This window comes from Archocentrus centrarchus, chromosome 16 (assembly GCF_007364275.1).
Source record: "Archocentrus centrarchus isolate MPI-CPG fArcCen1 chromosome 16, fArcCen1, whole genome shotgun sequence".
In the NCBI taxonomy this organism is placed as follows: domain Eukaryota; kingdom Metazoa; phylum Chordata; class Actinopteri; order Cichliformes; family Cichlidae; genus Archocentrus; species Archocentrus centrarchus.
The window spans coordinates 15,045,241-15,067,761 of NC_044361.1; the positions used below are offsets into that span (position 1 = coordinate 15,045,241).

At 40.2% G+C, this 22,521-nt stretch overlaps 1 protein-coding gene across 1 annotated transcript in view; it reads left to right on the top strand.

Annotated features, from left to right (window-relative positions):
* Positions 1 to 11,950: 11,950 nt before the first annotated feature.
* Positions 11,951 to 22,521, top strand: part of LOC115794073 (CUB and sushi domain-containing protein 3-like) — a 238,215-nt gene continuing 227,644 nt past the window's right edge. The window contains exon 1 of the mRNA XM_030749325.1: positions 11,951 to 12,128. Within this exon, the coding sequence (XP_030605185.1) occupies positions 11,951 to 12,128 (178 nt within the window). The remainder of the gene's footprint in view (positions 12,129 to 22,521) is intronic.

Genomic DNA, 22,521 nt, shown 5'->3' on the forward strand with positions numbered 1-22,521 from the left:
ATTTCTGACAAGTGAAAACTAGTTTGACCATAAAATCAGGGTAGAAAGAAGATAGTGGACCCTTTTGTCAGCACAGGAGACATACAATTTACAAATTTGTGGTGAACCTACATGTGTGCAATCAGCTGTAGTACCTTTAAGAGTAAAATACAACTCAAACTTTACAATATAAATATTGAAAAAAAATTATTGTCCATAAAGTGGAACCATGTTTTCTCTGTATGCTTCTGCATACTCCTTTTTCTGGTTTACTGCTGGATGGAAACTACTATTATATCTGAGCAATGTTACATATGAGCTGGTTATCTGTTTGTGTTAGTACTGTGAGTCTTGACTTGTCCCATATTAGGCATTACTGTATGGCACAGGTAGAAAAAGGTTTTAATATACACTCTATTGCCAAAGGTATTCCCTCACCTATCCAAATCATTGAATTCAGGTGATCCAATCACTTCCATGGCCACTTCCTGTGGCACCTAGGCATGTAGACTGCTTCTGAAAGAATGGATCGCTCTCAGGAGCTCAGTGAATTCCAGTGTGGTACCATGATAGGATGCCACCTTTGCACCAGTCCAGTTGTGAAATTTCCTCGCTACTAAATATTCCACAATCAACTGTTGGTGGTATTATAACAAAATGGAAGCGATTGGAAATGATAGCAACTCAACCACAAAGTGGTAGGTGACATAAAATAACAGCGTGGTGTCAGAGCAGAGGTCATCAACTTTTTGCACTCACTACAGACCTCCAAACTTCATGTGGCCTCCAAACAGTACATAGAGAGCTTCATGGAATGGGTTTCCACAGCCGAGCAGCTGTATACAAGCCTTACATCAGTGCAGTGGTGTAAAGCACACCACTACTGGACTCTAGAGCAGTGGAGACATGTTTTCTGTAGTGATGAATCACAATTCTCCATTTGGCAATCTGATGGACTAGTCTGGGTTTGGTGGTTGCCAGGAGAACGGTACTTATCTGCATTGTGCCAAGTGTAAAGTTTGGAGGAAGGGGAATTATGGTGTGGGGTTGCTTTTCAGGAGTTGGGCTCGGCCCCTTAGTTCCAGTGAAAGGAACTCTTAAAGCTTCAGCATACCAAGACATTTTGGGCAATTTCATGCTCCCAACTTTGTGGGAACAGTTTGCCCCCTTCCTGTTCCAACATGACTGCACACCAGTGCACAAAGCGAGATCCATAAAGACATGGATGAGCGAGTTTGGTGTGAAAGAACTTAGAGCTTAGATTTAGAGCGGAGACTGTGAGCCAGGCCTTCTCGTCCAACATCAGTGTTTGACCTCACAAATGTGCTTCTGGAAGAATGTTATAAACATTCCCATACACACTCCTAAACCTCGTGGAAAGTCTTCCAAGAAGAGTTGAAGATGCTACAGCTGCAAAGGGTGGGCCAACGTCATGTTAAACCTTATGGATTAAGAATAGGATGTCACTCAAGCTCATATGCATGTGAAGGCAGACGAGTGAATACTTTTGGCATACACTGTTTATGCAACCAAAATAAATTATGATAAATTTTGTGTGTGCTGTTATTTGCTTTTTGTTTGCATTGTAGGGTCTGTTCATTGAAAATAACCAAGGCAATCTCAAACTATGCTTTCAGTGCAAAAAAAAAATCCCGATTAACCCTGCTGAATTAAACCAGCAGTCCTGCATTATGCAACATTTAAGTAATCAGAAATGTACCAACCATAAATGGCACTCACAGCTGCTGGATACACCACTGCTTCAACTCTTTACTGAGGTCACAGTTCAGCTCTGCAGGCCTTTTTCCAAGTGCACCATTTGCTCCTTCTGCCTAGTACACACACCTCTCTTTAAATCATTTCCCCCCATCTTGTCTCAGTTCATCTCCACATGTATCAGTGAATGCAGGAGATTTGCCTGCTGCCTTTAAAGCAGCAGCTTTGGCTTCAGTCCTGGAAAAGCCTAACCATAATCAAGGCTTCTGTTTGGCCTATACAGAACTATCACCAACCACCCGTTTAATACCCATAAATATGACAACCCCCACCCCCCAAACAAAGAACATTTTAGTAGGTATTGGTTCAGAGCTGCAAAGACAGAAGCTTTTTCAAGTCTGATTAATGTCAGCCAGCTCAGCTTCAAGTCCAGTTTTTTATTTTATTACAGAACACAATATTCTCCTTCCATCAACATGTCTAAAAGGGTTTCACTCTACTTCTTTGACTTGCACTCATATTTAGGTCTTATATGTATCTATGTGTACATATTTTACACCAGTAACTGTAAACAAAAGGTGTGAATTTCACAGACTGAACTGCTGGATTTGACAGGTGACAGTATGAAAATATGCAGGTAAGTGTAGAGCTGTGAGTCCAACAGACATATAAGGAGGTCACAGTGCCACATACCTTTCTTAGTTGACTTTAGATGTTTACTCACACTCTGCCTTTTGTGCAAATGAATTCTTTACATGCACAGATGTTTTGCAACAGATATGCTTTTTTTGGTATAAATGCAAAGGGCTTTTGCTGCTAAAGTCTATTCACAATTGACAGGGTTTACTGGTTGGATTAGTTCAAGTGAAACTGAGATTAAAACTGAAAAAAAAAAAAATCCAATGCAGCATTGTATATAAAACACAAAGACATTCATAAAGGCTGAGGAAGGACACATAAAATAGGACCTCTTATTTTCCTCTGTTTCAGTCCACAGAATGTGCAGCATATGTACACCGTGCAACTTCCTCTCCAAAATGTCTGTTTTTTGTTTTGCGGGAAAAACTTTTCCACTACTAACATCCATGAAATGTGTCATTTTGTTGGGCTCAAATCGCCCAGTGTACACATAATAGAATACGTCCCAAAATATGTGTAAGTCACTAAGCTATGATATGGATAAGATATGAATTTTAATTATTTTTTGGTGCTATCTTAGTCTTTTGTTAAACTGTTTCTCACTGCCTTTTTACTCCGACAGCTGTGATGTATTTGTTCGTTTTGTGACATATCTCCAATGTCTTGTTTGTGGGAATGACGGGGGTGGTTCCGTTTCTTTGTTAAACAATATGTATTCAGAGCGATGGCACTACGAGAAAGAAATTCAAATGGAGAAAAAAAAAAAAAAGGATTTTGGGTTTTGAAGATATTCAGGCGGACACAAACACTCAGCAGCGAGAGGCAGAAGTAGATACAGACATGATGCAAAATAGCAGCAGCAGTCAGAAAAAGACAATAAATACACAAAAACAAAAGAAAAGAGAAGGCACAAAACAGGCACCACTTTTTATTTTTTCTGTCGGATTTGAGAGAAAACACAGTGGAGAAGCCGGAAGCACAAAACATGGCAAACTAGAGTGATTATAAGCAGAAGATATGCTCAATTAGAGCAACAATGGAGGGTCGTGGGTGGGAAACAAATTCAGATGTCCATTCTGTGATTTGTCACTCTGCCCCACAGGCAGTGAGCATGTGAGTGAAATGGTCAAATTCAGCAAATTCTATGAATGCTGCAGCATGCTTTTCAATGAATCGGTCAGGTGTGAATAATTGATTCACAAATTTCCCTTCTCTCATGCTCATGAGGGTCAGTGGCCTCCTCAGTTTCAGTTTTAATACATTTGGCAAGTTTTTCAGGAGCCCTGTTTATACTTACCATATTCCTCTGTTTAACTGTTATATGGATCTGATACCGTGAATGTTCAAATGTAAAATTTGGAATCCTTTTCTGCATATACAGTGCTCAGCAACCACCACTCAATGTGAGGTTTATGCCAAAGCTGCCATAAATGAACAGTATTGGTAAATATCTAAAAAAAATTTTGTTTCTGTAATGGTTCATCTTTAAATGAAATGATATTGTTAACGCTAATATCCTTATCCATGATTTTTCAAATTTACAGAAAAGCACATTATTATTTTTTTGATTAAGATGCCAAATTACAGTTATTTAGTTGCATTCCTGAAGAGAAAATTAGTTTTATGCTTGATTAATTTCTGCCAGCTCAAATTTGGGTATAAAAATGGAAATTCAGTTCATTTGCCAAATAATTAACAGTATAATGTTTAGTTTTAAAAGTGTTTTTGACAGATTTCTATAATAATTGTGTTTTCTTGTTTTTTATGACAGGGGTCTAATACATTTCTTTTGTAACTCGTCTAAAAAAAAAAATCGATTCAAATATTTTTTCTTAGGTCACAATTTGAAGCCTCAGTGATGCTGACTCAAAGAAGTTTTTCTTTTTTTAGTTTCCACTTTTGACTCTTTGACACGCTAAAATCTAAAATCTAAAATCTAAAATCTAAAACAACCATATCAAGCAGCACCACACACGTATTTATTCATCAACTACAACAAGTCTAGTTGGTCTTTTAAAGGGCAATCACGGCAGGACTGTGACGATCAGGTCTTGATTGCTGCAATTTGGTAATTAACCAAAGGGGAAAGTGAAAATGCACACTTTACAACACCTGAAATAGAATTCCTTCACTCCTCACAATCAGTGCGCACGCTACTTCCAAACAACCAAAACAATCCGATCCTGCTGTGCCTTCCATTGACTGAGGGTGTGATTCTGTGCAGTAAGGGACAAAAAATTGTCAGTGCAAAAGTCAAAATTTCCCATCAGATAGGAGAAGAGTGATAAAGTGTCTCAAGAAGGGCTGCACATCACCTCCATGAAAACTCTCGCCTCTACTTACTCTAATTGCCCTCTCAAAATATCACTTCTGTTTCTCAGACTGATGTTTGTTCTTTTTTTTCACTCTGGATCAAAGGAGCATTTTATGACCACACAGGTACTGTAAGACCAAAATGGCTCAGCCTTTGTACTCCATAAGTAGTTGGTTCTTGGGGGTATTGAGGCTTACTGTCATTGTAATTTGCCCTGCCTAAAACAATATTACTACTTAATGTGTAAAGTGAAACTTCAAGGCTTCAAAACCCATACAACACCTTTAAAGTTTCATTTCCAGTTAAATAAACTGTGTGCAAACAGGTGTTTAGGTTCAAAGCCATGTGCGCAGAGCAGACTAAATAGACCTGCTTTTCACCTTTTTTCCTAGTACCGCAAAATTAATGCGCATCCACCTCAGATAGTAATTGTGTATAATTAAGCTTTGCCTGGTGTGCATAGAAACTAAAACATGAATTTACAGCAGCTTCAGAAGTATGACCCATTTTTTGGCACAACTCGTTCTAAAGTAAGGGGGAAATTACGAGGTAACATAAATCCTATGGAGGTAAAACTTTCCTTTTTTTCCCAACAAGGAAAAAAAAATGATGCTCATAAAAAGGTTTTCTGGCTTCAAGTCTTTTTTTAAATCTCTTTTGGCCATTTCACCAGAACATGTTCAGCTGCCACCTGTTGAATTTCAGGCACAGATGATTTGTATCTTTGCAAAATGTCCCAGTTTATTTTCTAAATTTACCAACATTTACACAAACTTAATTTTCAAAAAAAACAACAACAAAAAACCCCCCAAAAAACAACAACACATGGCTTCACTCAGCAGGTTTGTGTTGCACGCAGTATGTAAATGTATGCATCTGATGATCCATCAGGGAGACTGATCCCTCTCCACTAATCAAATCTCCATACATCTGCTCTGTGACATCTAAAAATCTTAAGTTCATGTGCACAGGAAGTAAATACAATTGCATAACATTAAAAAAAATTTAACACAAGCTGATGGAATAGTACATCTTTTTTCTTGCTGAAGGCAAAGCAGTATATTTTTAGGGTGTTGTTTCACTGAGCTATTGATTACCTTCATTGCTGCCTGTGAATACACAGTAGCCAAGTCAAGGTTAAGATGGGTGAGACAAAAGTAATGACACCTCAGGAGTGAAATGTACTCCAGAGCAAAAGGATGAGTAGAGCTGCAGAGCCAACAAGCTGTCCCTGAGCCACCACTTCAAAACAGGATGTGCTCGGAACCTTTGGAAAGTCATTCACCTACATCACAAGTAGATACCGGATTTGCCTCAGCTGTGCACCATGCTCTGCAAAAAGTACTTTTCATGGAGTCACATCAGTCATGGTGAGTGTCAAACCACACCCATAGTCAAGCTTGGCCTTTAATTTGTTGTCAGTTACACACCTGGAAAGATTCTTGACTCTGTCTTTCTCTAATTGGATGCTATTGTGCTGACACTGAAATCTGTCCAGAAACAGACAGAAAGACAGACAGATAAACACCTGCCAAAGTATTTAAATCCCATCTTTGTTTTAGTTTCCACTGTAGCAGGTGTCTCCAAGAGCACACATACACGCACACAACACTAGGTCCGCTTGTAGCTGGTTATCAGCACTTTTTTGCGCACATGAATCTGGTATGCTCAAGCATGCAGAACATTATGTTATACATACTGTAAAATTATGCCTCTGTGCGTGTGTGTGTGTGTGTGTGTGCGTGTATGTGTGTGTGTGTGTGTGTGTGTGTGTGTGTGTGTGTGCGTGTATGTGTGTGTGTGTGTGTGTGTGTGTGTGTGTGTGTGTGTGTGGTGTGTGTGTGTGTGTGTGTGTGTGTGATGCTGACACCACTTAGGAATAAAGTTTAGTTCTTTGAAAGTATGGTGCAACAGATTGCAGTTGCTGTATTTTAAAGGAAGTCAAATGGGGTATTTTCTCTTCAGCAAAAAATTTGGTTCAAAAAATGTGTTAAAAAGCCTCATACTTAGAGCTGATGCATAAACTGCTCACCTTAAAAGTGTTATTTCAGCATCTCATCAGTTTAATAAACATAGGTAAGTCTGATATTCTACAGTATGATTAACCTTGGCTGTCATGACCATCAGATTATGTTGTGGTCTGTCAGAAAACCTCTCACTCAATGATCCCAGTGCATCGTTACTGCTGCCAGCACATTTCCAAGTCTCTGATACACACCTTTTTTCCTCTAAAAAAAGTGTTCAACTCATTTTTCTCAGTGGAGTGAATCAAAACGCTAGCGTTTGCTTATTCTCTCCTCCTCTTTCTCAATCAGCAAATTTTCCCTTTGATCTTTTATTCATATGATTAAGTCTGTGTATCACCAGACTCTTCATTTTTACATTTCAATATATGATGAGACCATCTTTGAAGTAGGGTCTGCTGCAGTGGAGTCACTTTGGCGAACAGCTTTTTTTTTTCTTTCTTGTCTGTAGCTTTACCAATTATTACAGGGATGGAAACATTTTCCATCTTGTTAATTATCCATTTTAAGCAGTTTGTCCCTGAGTGTAAACACACAAACAATATGCATGTTTTTCATCTTAAATGTATAAAAATACTTCAATGCTCCAAGGCACGCGATTCCATATATTAGCTAATTCTTACGTCGCCAGACATATGTTATCTCTTTCAAGAACACTTTTTTTGGTATCCATTTAGATTCACTATTCATTACATTTTCCATTTTTTTTTTTTTTTTTTTACCATGGCCTCTGTGCTCCCTCAAATGTATTTTTCAGCTGCTTATGACAATGCTTTACCCTTGCTCCCTTCCGCTGTCTTTTTTTCTAAAGCCAACAACCTCAATTCATCCTCTCTGCCCTCCTTTGCCTGTTTGCCCTTCCTTTCTCTCAAGCTCTTATATTCGCATCTTTTTTCTATCACTCCCCTTTATGTTTGACACCATTCCCAAATCAATACCTTTAACCCTTGTTCTCTCTCAGCACACCCAACCCCCCCCCCCCCCCCCCCCCCCCCCCCCCCCCCCCCCCCCCCCCCCCCCCCCCCCACACCCACACACACCACACCACACACACACAACTGCCTCCACCTCTCTTGTCCTAGTATTTCCTCAGAAGATAAAAGGTTTTAAGAATGTTAATGTCAGATGCGTGAACAAAGCACCTGAGCAGACTCAGTCAGCCAGGATTTGACTGAAACCTATATAAAGCCTAATGAGCAAAAGACAAAATGTGGTACACTTCCATGTAATAACAAGGCAAAGGTGGTGAGATTTGACAAAGGTGAGAAAGGAGGGAGTGTGTGTTTATGTGTAAAGCAATAGGTTGTGTAGGGGAAAGACAAAATATTGTATAATTCATATTTTATGAGGCTTTTCTTCAACTAAAAATGGATCAAAAATGGTTTTGATGTGTTTGATGTTGCTTTTTATCCATATTTATTCAGACCATGTACCATGACTCATAGCTCAGAGTGTTGCCCTAAGCTAAAGTGCTAGCATTGCACTGATGATGATCTTGCAAGGCATGTCAGTGAAACTGTCAATGCATATTTTTGTCTCTGTACCACCATGTAACCTGATACAGGATTAGGCGTGAAGGCTTGTTTTTGTTTAATTGCATGATTCACATGACACCGCACTACTGATTTTGCAGAAACATGCCTCTTTCTCAACCCCAGCCTGTGTCTTTCACTTCCTCTACATCATTTCCTGGGACTGGAGCACTGGCATGTTGGCTGAATTTATTAAAATTCATAAAATTGTCTTAATAGGTAAACATAAGCATAAATGACTGTTTGTTTAGGCTCCATAAGCTCTAATGCTTCCAAAAAAAACCTAGGATGATCTTATTTGAGTCCCCAAATACCCACCGTCAGAGAGATAGTAACACTGATTTCATTGCTATCCCCTCTACCCTCTTACCCACATGCACACATATCTTCCCTCTACTCCTTTCACCTGCCCCCCTACCTTTCCCTTGCTGCTTGTGTACTGTAGGTGCACACCTAGAGCAATGGAGCAGCTGAACCCAGCAGTGGATTAGTGAGAGAGGCCAGATTCAGAAACATTTCTCCAGGGAAGTCAAGTCAGCTAATCCGACCCCAGTGCTTACTCTATCAACGCCCTCACAGCTGCACTTTGCCCCAGCACACACACACACACACACACACACACACACACACACACACACACACACACACACACACACACACACACACACACACACACACACACACACACACACACACACACACACACAAAATATAACCCAGGCGTGAAGATTTCAGCTTAGATGTGTATGCCAAGGCCTATACCACCACAGTATGTGTTCATGAAAACAGACATGTACTGAAGGGTATATGTGTTACCTGCACACAAGTGATTTGACACTTTTATTCAAACATGTGCATGCATTCATGCATATACAGAATGTAGGATATACTGCAATGGTAGAAATCCCCTAACGAGGCCCCTGTGGGAATGCAAGAGGCCTTTGACCTGTGTGTGACACGGAAACCTTCCAAGGTGTAATCAGAACATGCCGGGCATGCTCAAAAGTGCAACAACCTACTGGTCTCTAAGGGGATACTAGAGTTAGTGCAGTCAATGTAGCGGTCTGACCAGCTTTTCAGTCAGCTGACTGATTATCTGGATAGTTAGTAAACTGGACCTGGCCTTCTTGCTCCAGTTGTGAGTGCATAAATGTACCTTCAACGGATGAAGTGCCTTTCAACTCAAGCGCCTAAATATTTTCCCAAATGTGCCTCTATTCCCAAAAAATAGCCATCCATTCTTGCAGAGATGTATGCATGTGCAAGAGGATGCATGTTCAGTTTGGCATTTATAAACTATTAATACACAGAGGTGAACACACACCCACATACGCACGCAAAAACAACAGGAGGATCAGGCAGGAGGCTGTCTGATTGCTCATCAAGCAGCGAGTGAGAGCTGGTGAGAGGCATCTATACAACTGAAGCCCACTCTCCTGGGCCCACCTGTCGATTACAGTGGCAAAGACAAGCTGCCTGGTGCCTCAATGCATTCCCAGCAGTCTCTGTTGAGCCGGTAGACACCTGAAGAATTCTGATGCCAGGAGGGAATGTGGGACCTTCCACTTCACACTGGCAGATATGCAGTGGTTTTCCTCTGCCGCATCAACCATTGCGATAAACAACTCTACAGAGAAATGGAGCAAGGATACAAATCTATGGCTCATGTGGTAGCGATTCAGTTTGTATGGGGTAGAAAGAGATAGATTAATATCTAGCTGTCCACAGAAACATGTAGAATAAGATTTTCACAAAGTGCTACAATACATTTCATAGAGGCCCAGTAAACACAGAATAAAATGTAATTCACAAAATATGATGGTGATAAAATGCTACGGCTATTTACAGCACAAAAATACCAAATAAATCTTGTAGGAAGGTAATTATAAATACTGATTTCCCACCATTTGGCCTGCAGAGTTGAATTATGTTTTTGCTGTTTATCTGGCTGAAGGACAATAATCCCATTGCCCTCTGCTGCCTAATAATCAGGGAAGATTAGAACAGGATCAAGCTGTTTTCCCCGTTTACTCTCCCAAGGGAAGGAAGGGTTATGAGTGTGAAGTTCATCCAGTCTAACCTTGTACACAGAAACATGAAAAAAGATGATTATCACGATGGCAGAGTTGAACTTCCTTGTCTCTTTTCTGAGATAAGAAGCAAGGATTTCTTTCTTTCTTTCTTTCTTTCTTTCTACTTATGTATGTATGAATGTTTTAACAGATATTAATGTATGTATGAGCGAATTATTGAATTAAAGTTTATTTGTTTGGAACTTAATGTTTTAAATTTTTTTTAAAAAAAAGTCCTCTTTTCCCATAAAGGCGGCTGTGGCTAGCAGCAGAAGCGCTGGTTTTTATTTTCAGTACCATGGACAGCTCAGGAGCACGTTTTTTTGGCTTCTTCCCAAATAATTTTCTTATGAACTTACCCTGCTGGCTTGACGATAATAAATCTTACCAATAGGGCAAAAGATATTGATTTTTATAGAGGTCATCGAAACTACATTTATTAATTGGGCCATATTCAAACCCGATGTTATGCACAATTGATTTGCACCTCATCAGATATTCATAGTCTATTCAAAGCTACTGCTCCCAAACAGTCGAAACTTTAGTGTGTTGACTGCTCAAAGCCACAGCAATCCAGAGAATATGTTGTAAAAATAGAAAGCAAAGCTGTGTGTGTTGGAGTTAACCGCTCTTGAAGCAGCTCTATCCGAATGCGTTACAAACCTATTGATGTTCATTCTATGTGCAACCACGGCCCTTCGCTTCACTGCTTCCCCCTTTTCTCGTCCATTTCTAACCAGAGGTCGGCGGCTCTTCCGAAGCTAGATGGCAGAAGAGCCCCACTGCAGCTAAGCTACGCTTTGCGCCGTCATCATTCCATCTTTGCATTGCAAAATTGCCCAGCCCCATCACTCCCAATAACGGCTCCTCTCGATCTCCAAAATGAAAATCAGAGTTATGGTGGGATTGCCTACCAGGCGTATTTCTTTCATCAGCTTTCGGGACGGGATTCTGCCTGTCTCAGTCTCACCTAACACCCCCACACCCTTTCCTCCTCTAACACACTCACTCACTCTCACACACACACACACACACACACACACACACACACACACACCACACACACACACACACACACACACACACACACACACACACACACACACACACACACACAAAACCACATGTATCTCATTAATGCAGTTCGTTTCTTTCTCAGGATTTGCATTCTTCTCATAAAGAAACCTCCATCCCTCCCCTTGCCACCCACACCTCACTGTTCCCACTTCATGATTTGTTACTCACACATCAGCCAAATCATACTTACACAGGACGCTCTCCCTCTCGCACCCCCCTCCCTTCCCCACCGCCACCTTTTCTCTCTCACTCTGGCTGGTTCAATTGCTGATCGATAAAGGCAGCTTTCAAACTGTAGATTAGACTCTTCTCTGTCTTCGGCCGGTTTTTAGGGATTAAAAGGGAAATATGTTGAACGGCAGACACAAGAGCGCGCCAGCAGAGATCCTCGCACTTGATGCCCCTCTCAGCAGAGATGGTTGAGCCCTCGTCCAGGTTGCTGTGGTCCTATCCTAAAATTCAGTCTTGCTCACTTCTCTCCGATCAGCTGACAAAGCGCGGCGGGCGGCTCTGCCTGTTTCTCCTCTGAGAAGGGAATCTACTTAAACCCCACAGAAAGAGAAATTTGGCGATAGGTTACATGTTTTAGTTGTGAACATGAAAGGGATTTACAGAGACGGATACTACGACGGATCTATTGAACTACGGGACGTTTTCAACAGGAGATGCGTTAAATGTGGCAGAAGGGACTTTGTTCAAGCCAAAACGATGAGGATTAGGACGGGGATTGTTTTTTGGAACCTCATCTTCTCACTGATGTTCACTTGTGTGAAAGGTACGAGCCACTGCCGCAATTCTCTGCATTTTCTCATGCGCTTGGTGTGCCTCCGGTGTGTGTGCGTGCGCGCATGTGTGCATGCGTGCGTGCGAGAAATCACAACCTTTAACGTTACAAACGTGCACATAATAGGCTACCTCGGCTTTCTGGATGGACTTTTAGGGGACGCATTTCAGCGGTTCAATGCAGGCTTTGACTGAGTCGCTCAATAGATATTCTTGCGGTAGCCTAGGTTTCTTCTAATAGCCTACGTGAGCTGCTTTGCTTAGTAGGCTAACTAGTGAATTGTTGAGGCGCAAGTGCATGCGCCGCAGATTTATCATGTTAAGACATTTTATTTTATTTTATCATGGATAAAGTCGTGCGCGTGTTCTCTTTTCTGGGTCGAGTTCTCAAGTATTTATGTGAGATTTGCGTCAGGCCAGTTTCTCACCAGAAACGTTATTGACCCATTCTGGGGCCAAGGGAGTAAGTGGTGTAGAACCAATTTGTTGGCTGGTATTTATCGGAGTTGCCAGTGCGGGCAGGTGTAAGGTGGGCTTCTTAGTATTCTGGTGGCTCTTTCTCAGCGTCTGACCATTTCAGTGCTAGATGTAGCTGGTGAGGTAACCGCTGCTTCTAGTTTTTTTTTTTTTCTTTTTTCTTATATGCATCAGCAAAATTTAGTCAGACTAAGAACTACACTGGTAAAATGTCATTTTTCTAGCAGTTAAAAAAATCCTTAAAAACACAAAGAAACCAAATTCCTAGACTTTGTAGTCATTTTTAAAATGATCTCTCTGTTTTTATTTTAATTTTATTCATGCTGTCCACATCTTACAGCTTCTGTAAAAGTCAGTCAAAGCGACTGCTGCTGATTTGGCATCCCGAAATGAACTCATCCGTTGTTCAATGGCACGTAAACATTTACAGAAAGCGAAAATGAATTTCTTTTTTCCTTGCAGTGGAGTTACATGTTGATTACATGTCGAAACAGAACTGTGTGCATGAGTGTCTCTGTTTGAATAACACACATTACTGCGTGAAACTGTCCTTTCTAACTAAAATCAAACACACAAAAAAAGAAGCCAACAAAATAACTTACCCCCCCCCCCCCCCCCCCGCCCCCAACCTCAAAATGTTTTCCTTCTTAATGCGTTTGTGTGTACAGCACAGCGGTGATGTTTTATGCGTGTGACTGCATGGCTACCAATCTGTTGCATGCGTGCATTTGCTTCCGAATGTGGGGACTCGCAGATATTAATTTACATGCAGATTGCTCGCCCTGTGAGTAATTCTAATGTCTGTCTCTTGGGGGTGGATGAGATGTGCAGCATGCAGAGTAGCAGCGCCCACCAAGAATGAGCCAAGTCGAGTGGAGCAGAGTCGGGCACAGTGCTGTTTCATCACCACCCACACTGTGGCAATGTCAAACCTTGAGGCCACTGCCAATCCTCCTAGTTCTGTTACTTATTAGGGAGCCAGCCAGCCAGGAATTGGGGAGGGAAGAGGGGGAGGAGGGATGAGGGGGGCGGGGGCGCTGGGTCGTCTTTTGGAAACGAGTGGAGGAAATAGTGACACAGAACAATGAGAGGAGGAAGAACTATGGAACAGTTGTTGTTCCTCAGCCCTGACAGTTGACACAGTGTTTGCAAAAGTAAAAAGATATCTGCTAGATCTGGCCTGTGACTCACTTCTCCTTCTAAGATAATGATGCCATAAAAAAGACTCCGATCTGGCAGAGTTTGTACAACAGCACTTTTCTAGAGATTCTTTTTCAGCAACTATAATTAGATTATTTTTAAGCCAGGATCCTGTCCTGGGTGACACAGAGTTCCGATTCTTAGGTGTCTCCATCAACTATCTGATTCTTGGCACTGTACACATACAAAGTGGAGCTGAAGGAAGTTTTGCAGCTTGTTCTAAAGAATAGATGAAATGACACAGTTGTGTTTGAAAAATTAAGCAAATGCTCATTGCAGCAGTCCCAGTAACTGTGGACATTCAATGCAATTTTTACCTTATCCTTGAAGAACATATAATAATGCATATACAAATTCAGGAGGCAGACACTGGACCCTGGACCCCCCCCCTTAAAAACACAAAGAAATAAATGACCTAAACACCTGGGTCAAATACCAATGGAATTATTTTTGCTCTGACAATGAACAATCTGTCTGTCTTCCCCTTAAGCTTTTGTCCCTTTTATATGGTAGTCACAATGTGTTCATCGATCAGTGGACAATCAATAGGTTCACAATAATAAATCTTACATACTTGCAGAAGAAATGGATAATATGTGAATATAATAATATAATGTGATGCTCTCAAGAACCAGACTGGTAGTAATGCTCACAGCTTGCTGCGTCTGCCCTCTTTACTCATTTATTGTTTATGGCTATTAGAATATTGAAACAGATGGATGCTGTTTCGCTTTATATTCATACTTTTTATGGGTTTAATTAATTTTCAGTGGTGTTTTGCATATCAAGATCTGCTCAGACATTCAGTTTTTGTGTGGTTTGGGTCTTATAAAAGGAAAATCAGGAAGGTGTGTCCTCATGGGAAGCTGAAGGGGCAAGCAGAGCACAGAGGGCTGTTTCCTGGACCCTTAAAAAGACAATGAACGATTAATGATTGTGAGCAGATTGTTGGAAAGTGTCCATCTGTCGTGTGGCACTGCTTCTGTTTGTTATGATTACATTGTATTTCTAAAAATTGCGTTTTTTAAAGTCTATACTCAGCAGTCACTAATTATTGGTAATCAGGTGGATTCTAGACAGACTGTAATCTGGCTACTGAGCCCTTGATGAAGACTTTATCTCAATGTGATTATGTAAACAGGCTGGAAAGGCTGCTGGGGCTAATCAGGATTACAATTTGTCTGTGTAATTATATTCTATCTACTGGGAATGCTGGGCATTATCCAACTGCCCCCAAGGTCCTTGTCTTTCACAAAAGTAGTTGAAGAAGAAGAAGAAGAGGAGTACAACCCCACCCAGTTTCCAAAAAGTAGGGATGGTGTGTAAAATGTAAATAAAAATACAATGCAGTAATGAAAAATCACAAAAACCTATACTGAACTGAAATAATTCAAAAACAACATTTCAAATGTTGAAATTTAAATATTTTATTAGTATTATTGTTTTAAAAAATGCTAATTCAATTTGCATTACAAACAGGTAAAAGCCTGATGGAACTTCTCATAACTAATTAGGCTGACTGGCAACAGGTCAGTAACATGATTGCTGAAGAACATCCCAGAGAGGCTGTTTCTTTCAGATGCAAAGAGAGGAAAGACAGTGTTGTTCAACAGAAATTACTTGGTTTCAACATTTAATATGATGTCTTTGCACTGTTGTCAATATAATGTGGACTTTAAATGATGTGCAAAACTTTGTGTACTGTGCTTACTTTGCTCTGTAGATTCTCAACATTTTTGGGGTAATAAAACCCTGGAAAATCCCAAAATCAGCCACCTGGGTTTACTTGGATCTGCTACTAAACTCTTTTCCCAGATGATGATACATGAACTTGGAACAGCTAACATTTTACTCTCTAGGTTTCTTATGTTTCTTTCAGTGCTGATATCTTAATGGATAGTCCAAGTGGCATACCAAAGTAATACTCAGTTCACCCACTGGCTGCTCGCCCATGGCTTTAGACCTGGGCCAAGCTCTTAGATGTTGCTGACAGGCCCCTGTGAAGCCTGGATATAGTTTGCTGGTTCTGATGAAGTCAGTTTTAATATAACCAGTATTCTTGGGGAAGAGAGATTGGCAATATCTTGTCTTCAGGGAGGAAAAATAGCTCACTGTTAGTTGAGATTAAATGTAATAGGTTGAAGTGAGGCCAAATTGAGAGTCAAAGCTATAAATTTAAGGTGGACACCACTGTGCACCTCAGGTGCCATTTTAAGAGAGGATTAAACTCTTAAATGTCTGGAGCTATACTTGCTGAAAGAAATGCTTGCAATTATTTAACATTATTAATGCATTTCAAAATCTCAAAAAAAGAAAAGAACAAAATCACAAGATTTTTGTTATTACTGTTCTTAAATGTATCTACAATATAGTATATTTTCACTGTTACTAAATTCATACATATACATGTATCTTCACGGATGTTGTTTCACAGTGCCCACCTGTTTGTGTCTGTGGTTGTCAACTGAAGCTTTGATGTGTGACAGGAGAGCACACGGAGGCAAAAGAATGGTCAGGGAAAGAAAGCAGGGCGATGTGGTAGCTAAGATACGTAACTAAGAAGGTAGGCTGCTTAGTGGATGTTACCATGAATCCACAGCATGTTTCAACAGATGCCTGTTTATATTCTCAACTAAACTAAACCACTGGAGAGTATATACTCCAACTACACAGACAGGTAGACCAAGTACACCCAGCACTATGAGGGGGCTTTTCCTCTATAACAAATGAAATATTAGATTTCAAAACAGTACCTTTGTGTTCTTTATATTTAGTCTCTTAGAGGCTGTTTTTAATGACATTACTTTCTTGTAACATACCATCAGTGACCTGGCTATCTTCCTCAATTGTCAATGGCAAGGACACACAAAAACATGGAAAAGGTAATGCAGGGAATTGCTGGCATAGTATGGTGATAACTTACTGTTCTAATAAAAAGATTAGCGCACTCTTATTTTAAACTGCTAATTTAGTTACCTCACCATGGTGCTGGACCTGAGACTAAGGTGGACTTGATGCTTACAGAGTGGCATCTTAGAAGTGCTTGAATTCTTTACAAATACCAGGTGATATGACACTTGACTCTTTTTTGAAAATTTCTATCCTCATCTGTAAGGAATAACGTCTGTTATGCAGCGTTACAGGTGAGAAGACACAATAAGGCTTCTGCTGTGCATACTGAAATAGCCCATTGATTAACTAATAATGATTTCAGGGTGTCGTGCTGTTTGCATTAGCTTTTCGTCCTGGCCTCTGGAGTTGCATTTCTTTAAGCAGTTATTCATCCACCTTTGTCCATTCTCTGTATTAAAAGAGTCCACATCTGCACATATTATTTTAGTAACTACTGCAGTGCAACTTTGCCTGGTTAACATGGTTTGTCTGTTCTAGTCAACATGCTACTTCCGTCCATTTTCTGCATCAAACCAAACCTAACTTTGGTCATAATAACATTAATAAGGGCCATTTAAAAACATACCTGTAGGTTTTAATTAGCTGGAAGACAGACAATGGTGGCAGCCCTTTTAACCTAGAAAATATAAACATGACCAAGTATACTGTACTTTTTTCCTTAGAGAAAAAAACAGATTCTTATTCTGTGCTTTGTTCCTTTTGCCTCTTCATGAAAAGTGAAGTGTTGATGTTACTGTTTGTTTGGGAGATTGGACGCTTGAGCGACAGGCATCCTATTAGATGTGTTGTTGGCTCACAGTTTTATGTTGTACAGCAGCTCTCACAGTGTTGGCCTGGCATCAGGTGCAATATGCCTCGGTAGCACTTTGAGGATTTATTGGTGTCTAGCCATAAAATACTGTATCTGCTAGGAAGTAACTAAAGCACCAGTGTCATGCTGAGTTAAGGTAGTAGTTATTACACTAGGTCACACAGACACACAACCTCTGATATTTCCTTGCATAATGGTGTTTGTGCGTGTGTGTGTGTGTGTGTGTGTGTGCACGTGCTTATCCACGTACCAGCTGTGTTTCAGTGTGACAGTGCATTTGATCTTAGTATTTTTCACCTGAGTGTGTGTGTGTGTGTGTGTGTGTGTGTGTGTGTGTGTGTGTGTGCGCACTTAGGCATATGCCACCATGTGTTTCAGTGTGACAGTGTATTTGATTTTAGTATTTCTCACCTCAGTGGTTGGCAATTCGAAATCACCAAATGGAATACTTCACAGCCCTTTTCCAAATTGCAGTGACACACTCATGAGGTAATAGTCATTCTCTAGGAAGCCTCTTTTCTGTTTTTGTTGTAGGAAGCCTATTTCCCTTTCATCAAGCATGCAGACAAGCATAGTGAGGATCTGTGATTATGCACATTCTATCAGTATGAAATGTAAAGGTGCAGTATAGCCAGTATGCAGATAAATTCCTTTTTTTTTGAGGACATCAGTCTTAGATTTACTAAAGTTGCTGTCCTGATTAGCTGAAAAAAAAAATCTCTCTTCACGCAACATTTTATGTCTGTGGCTCAGAGAAAAGTTCTTGATATTCTAAAACAAATTGCCTGTAAATGTGCTGAGGTGGCTGTGATTGGAGAGCAGACCTTCAAGATTCATGATCCAGTGTAATAAGAGCAAACTCTCTCTCTCTCTCTCTCTCTCTCCTCTCTCTCTCTCTCTCACACACACACACACACACACACACACACACACACACACACACACACACACACACACACACACACACACACACTGATCAAAGGCTGTAATCACTGTAATTAATAAAGAATTGAGCAGGAACCACTGAATGACCATGACCATTGTTTGAATGTGCATGTAGTTGTGGTACCTTCCAGTATGCCCATGTGCTCAATGTCTTTCATGAACATTTGTTGGAACCCCTTCGTGGACATTTTTATTAAAAAGGGGGGCTTGTTTACATGAATCTTTTTGTATATTATCCTTTTTTCAGTCAGAACAAAACTAAATAAAGGAAAGAAGATTATATATCCTACAACGGGATCATATCTATGACCTCATGTGTCTTAGCAGAGACACATCTTATCCTAATGGGCCAGCTAACCATCAAACCACAGAGAAGCACAGCATAGCTTTAAGTTGTTTATACTGAAAAGGCAGTTGTTAGGCACTGTAACCATCCAAAGGCCAACATACTGTAAGTCAAGACAAGAGTAAAATTTAAAAGTTGATGAATAAAACAGCTTTCAGTAAAGCTAGTTTGCTGAGTTGATGTAGTGTGGCTGTCTTGCTAAAATGTTAGATGTTTCTTCTTTTCCTTCTTTTAGTTTTTTGCAGAAGAAAAAAAAAATTAATGACAAGGCCTCAAACTTCCCACTCAAAACAGGATCCAAAACATGAGGTACTGTTCCTGTAGGTGGTGCTGTAATACTCAAATTGCAGATATCTCAAAAATGGTCTGGAGTTAAACTTCTTTCCTATCATTATTTTTTTCTAAATTTTTTTAAAAATCCAACATTTCTTTAGAAACAGCAGCTGGACCTCAAACCTGAGTCAGGCTCATCAATGGACATTGCTGATCTTAAGTTGTTAAGTATATTTCAATACTTGGATCTGTTTCCACTTACCAAGTCAGTGAATTTAACTGGTTTGACTGCAGTCATCATTGTTAACTTAAGCACTTCTACATTTCCAGACATTCTACATTTAAAACTTCATAAAATAAAATAAAAATAGAGCTGAGTGTTTTTACCTATATATACTATGACTTTAGTAATTTAGAAGGGCATCACACTGCTCCTCAAGTCTTGATTCAAAACACCACCAAAGCTGACATAATCTCTGGATATCATGTTCGTCAGATGCTGTTATGGTTTCTCAAATGTTAGTTCTGCAGTGGCATTCACTGCCTTGCTCTGTTTCACACTATATGCACTGCAGTTTCTATTCTGGCAACCATTTGATCAAACTTCAAAAGGATTTAAAAATACCCATAAAACCAGCAGAATGTCACATGATTCTTTTCCTTTTTTCAGAATAAACTAATTTAAGCCTTTTTTCCCACTTATACATACACAGAAAACTTGCAAATTCTGCACATGTGATGCAGCTGTCCTAATCTATTAGCTGGTGTGTGGCAGAAAGCAGTCTCCCCACTGGTGCACTCAGTAAGTATTCTAAGGCTTAAGGTCCTTGTTAATCCCTAATAATTCAAGTGCTGCTTTGATCCTTGTCATTGCAGCTATATTTGGCTTTTGTTCTCAGCATTTGGGGAATTACTACCATTTGTTTGACTCATAAAATTGTTAACATAGCATATGAAAATTATGGCCTCAATTAGCTGGGCAATGCTGGACTTGAAATCAACACTCAGGACCGTGAGATACTTCTAGTTCTCTGCTTTGCAAAAGTTGTGGAAACAACAGCAACGCAGGTACTTTGCAGCAAATGAAGTCTACCAGGATATTTGTTGACCTTTGCTTTGCTTGGGAAGACCTCCTTCTTTACAGCCAGTTCTGTGTAACAGGCCTGATGGATATCTCTATAATGGATGACTCACCATTAAGGTCAGGTGCAAATCAATGCAGTTTTTTTTTTTGTACTAAATTTGATGACTAGGGGTGGTGCTGCGGCCTTCCCCATCATTTGTAATAGGCCATCATCATGAACAATGATGAAATGCCATCCGGAGCAAGAGGTGTCCTTGACTAAGCATTCACTACAGTCATTCACGAGAAAATGGAGTGTCAAGCAGGCAGAGAAAATACTACAAATATGCGTCAAAAAGAGGAGCTTTATGCACAGTTGTTGTATCTATAGGTTTAACTCACAGTTGTGATTCAGTTGCTGATACACTGAGCTTTGCGTCCTTTTTTAGCCACTGTTGTTTACGGACAATATTTATATACAGTACAAGTATTATTACTCTTGTCAAAGTAATTACTGCAAGTTTAGGAGCATTTCAAGATTTTTGGATGAACTCTGAGATTCAGCTCTTTGCAAAAAAAAAAAAATCTGCTAGCTGTATCGGCTAGTCACGTGGCATGACTGGAATTGGTGGAAACAGTCACAAAAATTTGTAAGTTCCTTATGACAAGGAAAGAAGAAACTGTTTCACCATCGTCCATCTGTAGTTGCTTCGGTCAGTTCATGACACATAAACACACAGGCTACCCTTACTAGATATGTGCATATGAGGGGGCAAATGTAAGTCGCTTTGGTCCAAAGCATCTGCCAAACATTTGAAATACAGTGATGCACTTTGACATTGTCTGACTTTGTTTGTGGAGCATACTTTCCCCTGTTGTCCTTTAACAGTGCCGAGCAGACTTATATCCAAATGTTCTTACAAAAAGCGCTGTAGTGTGCCCCCCCCCCCCCCACGCACATCAAAATCATGTTTTGACCTGATATTAATGAAGAGCAAATCTGTAATGCATTATGCATTGTCAGTAACTGATGTGAAATTTTACTCCACTGATGCAAGAATCATATACCTGTGGTGCTAAGGGCGGAGCACAACATTTCTTTCATTGTCAGGAGGCCTGTGTTGAAAGCCATTAATTAGGATACAATAAGATTTATTTCAATACTGCACTGATTGCTGTAAGCCGATGTATTTTTGTTAGATTAGATACACTTCATTGTCATGTGCAGGCTGCCTCATAAACTGGAAGATAATACACAGTCAATAAAATACAAATACAAAAACAATAGACAGCAGATAAAGTTAATAGACTTCAAGGGCAATATAGCAAATGGAACACAATAAATTTGCCAAACTAAGGGCCGCGCTCTTTCATCAGAATTCAACAGTTTCACTGCAGGGGGGAGGGAAGAGACTTTGTGCAGCAGTTAAATCTGCCCTGCTGGATCCTGAAGCAACTACCGGAAAGGTGCAGGTTAAACTATGCTTGTTTATTTTCCATGCCTAGTTAATGATAGTCTGCTCAAAAATAGTCAAGTGGGATGGGCAATCTCTCATACCCATCAGCAACCATCCATTACCCAGTGGTCTGTTTGTCACTCATAATAATGTGGATGGCAGTAAAATGACTGCTCCACCCCTCTCCTGCTGCACATAATCACTGCTCTTTATGGCCCAATACAAATTTGCATTAATGGTGGAGGACAACATATTGGCTGTTTACTCGTTTAGGGTGCACCTATCATTTCGTACACCAGTCCATGTACTGAAAAGCCAGAAGTGCTGTCTCTCATTTTCTTCCATGCCTAAGGTAAACCTTAAATAACCCACTTAGCATGCAACAAATTTGTTTAGGCCTTGAAAATAATAGGATATTCTCGATGATGCATAATATATTTTGTTTACAAAATCAATCTTATTTTTCATCCTGTGGTTCATTAACTGGTTCATTCTGCCCCAAATCTCTGCCTTCACTACATGAAGAGAGATTACATTCAGTAGTTCTGTCTCATCCTTTGCTTTAGTGAGAAGCACAACAAGGCCAATAACAAATATAAATATGCATACTCACACATGCACACACCCACACACGCAGAAGCAACAGCACACATGCGTGCACACTTAATTTAGATTGACAAAAATCTTTAGAAATCGCATCAGAGCTGGAGAAAACTGCCTTTTTTTTGTCTGTGTCTTGCAAAGCAAGTATAACAATCTGTTATCAGCATCAAAGGTGTGGTGTGGAAAATAAAGTGTACTTGTGTGCAGGTCCAAAAGGCTAGGTGTAAATGTATCCATTGGAGGAACAGCTGGGGCCATTCTTGAGCTGTCTGTCAGGCAGCCTGGCTGCCTGCTGAG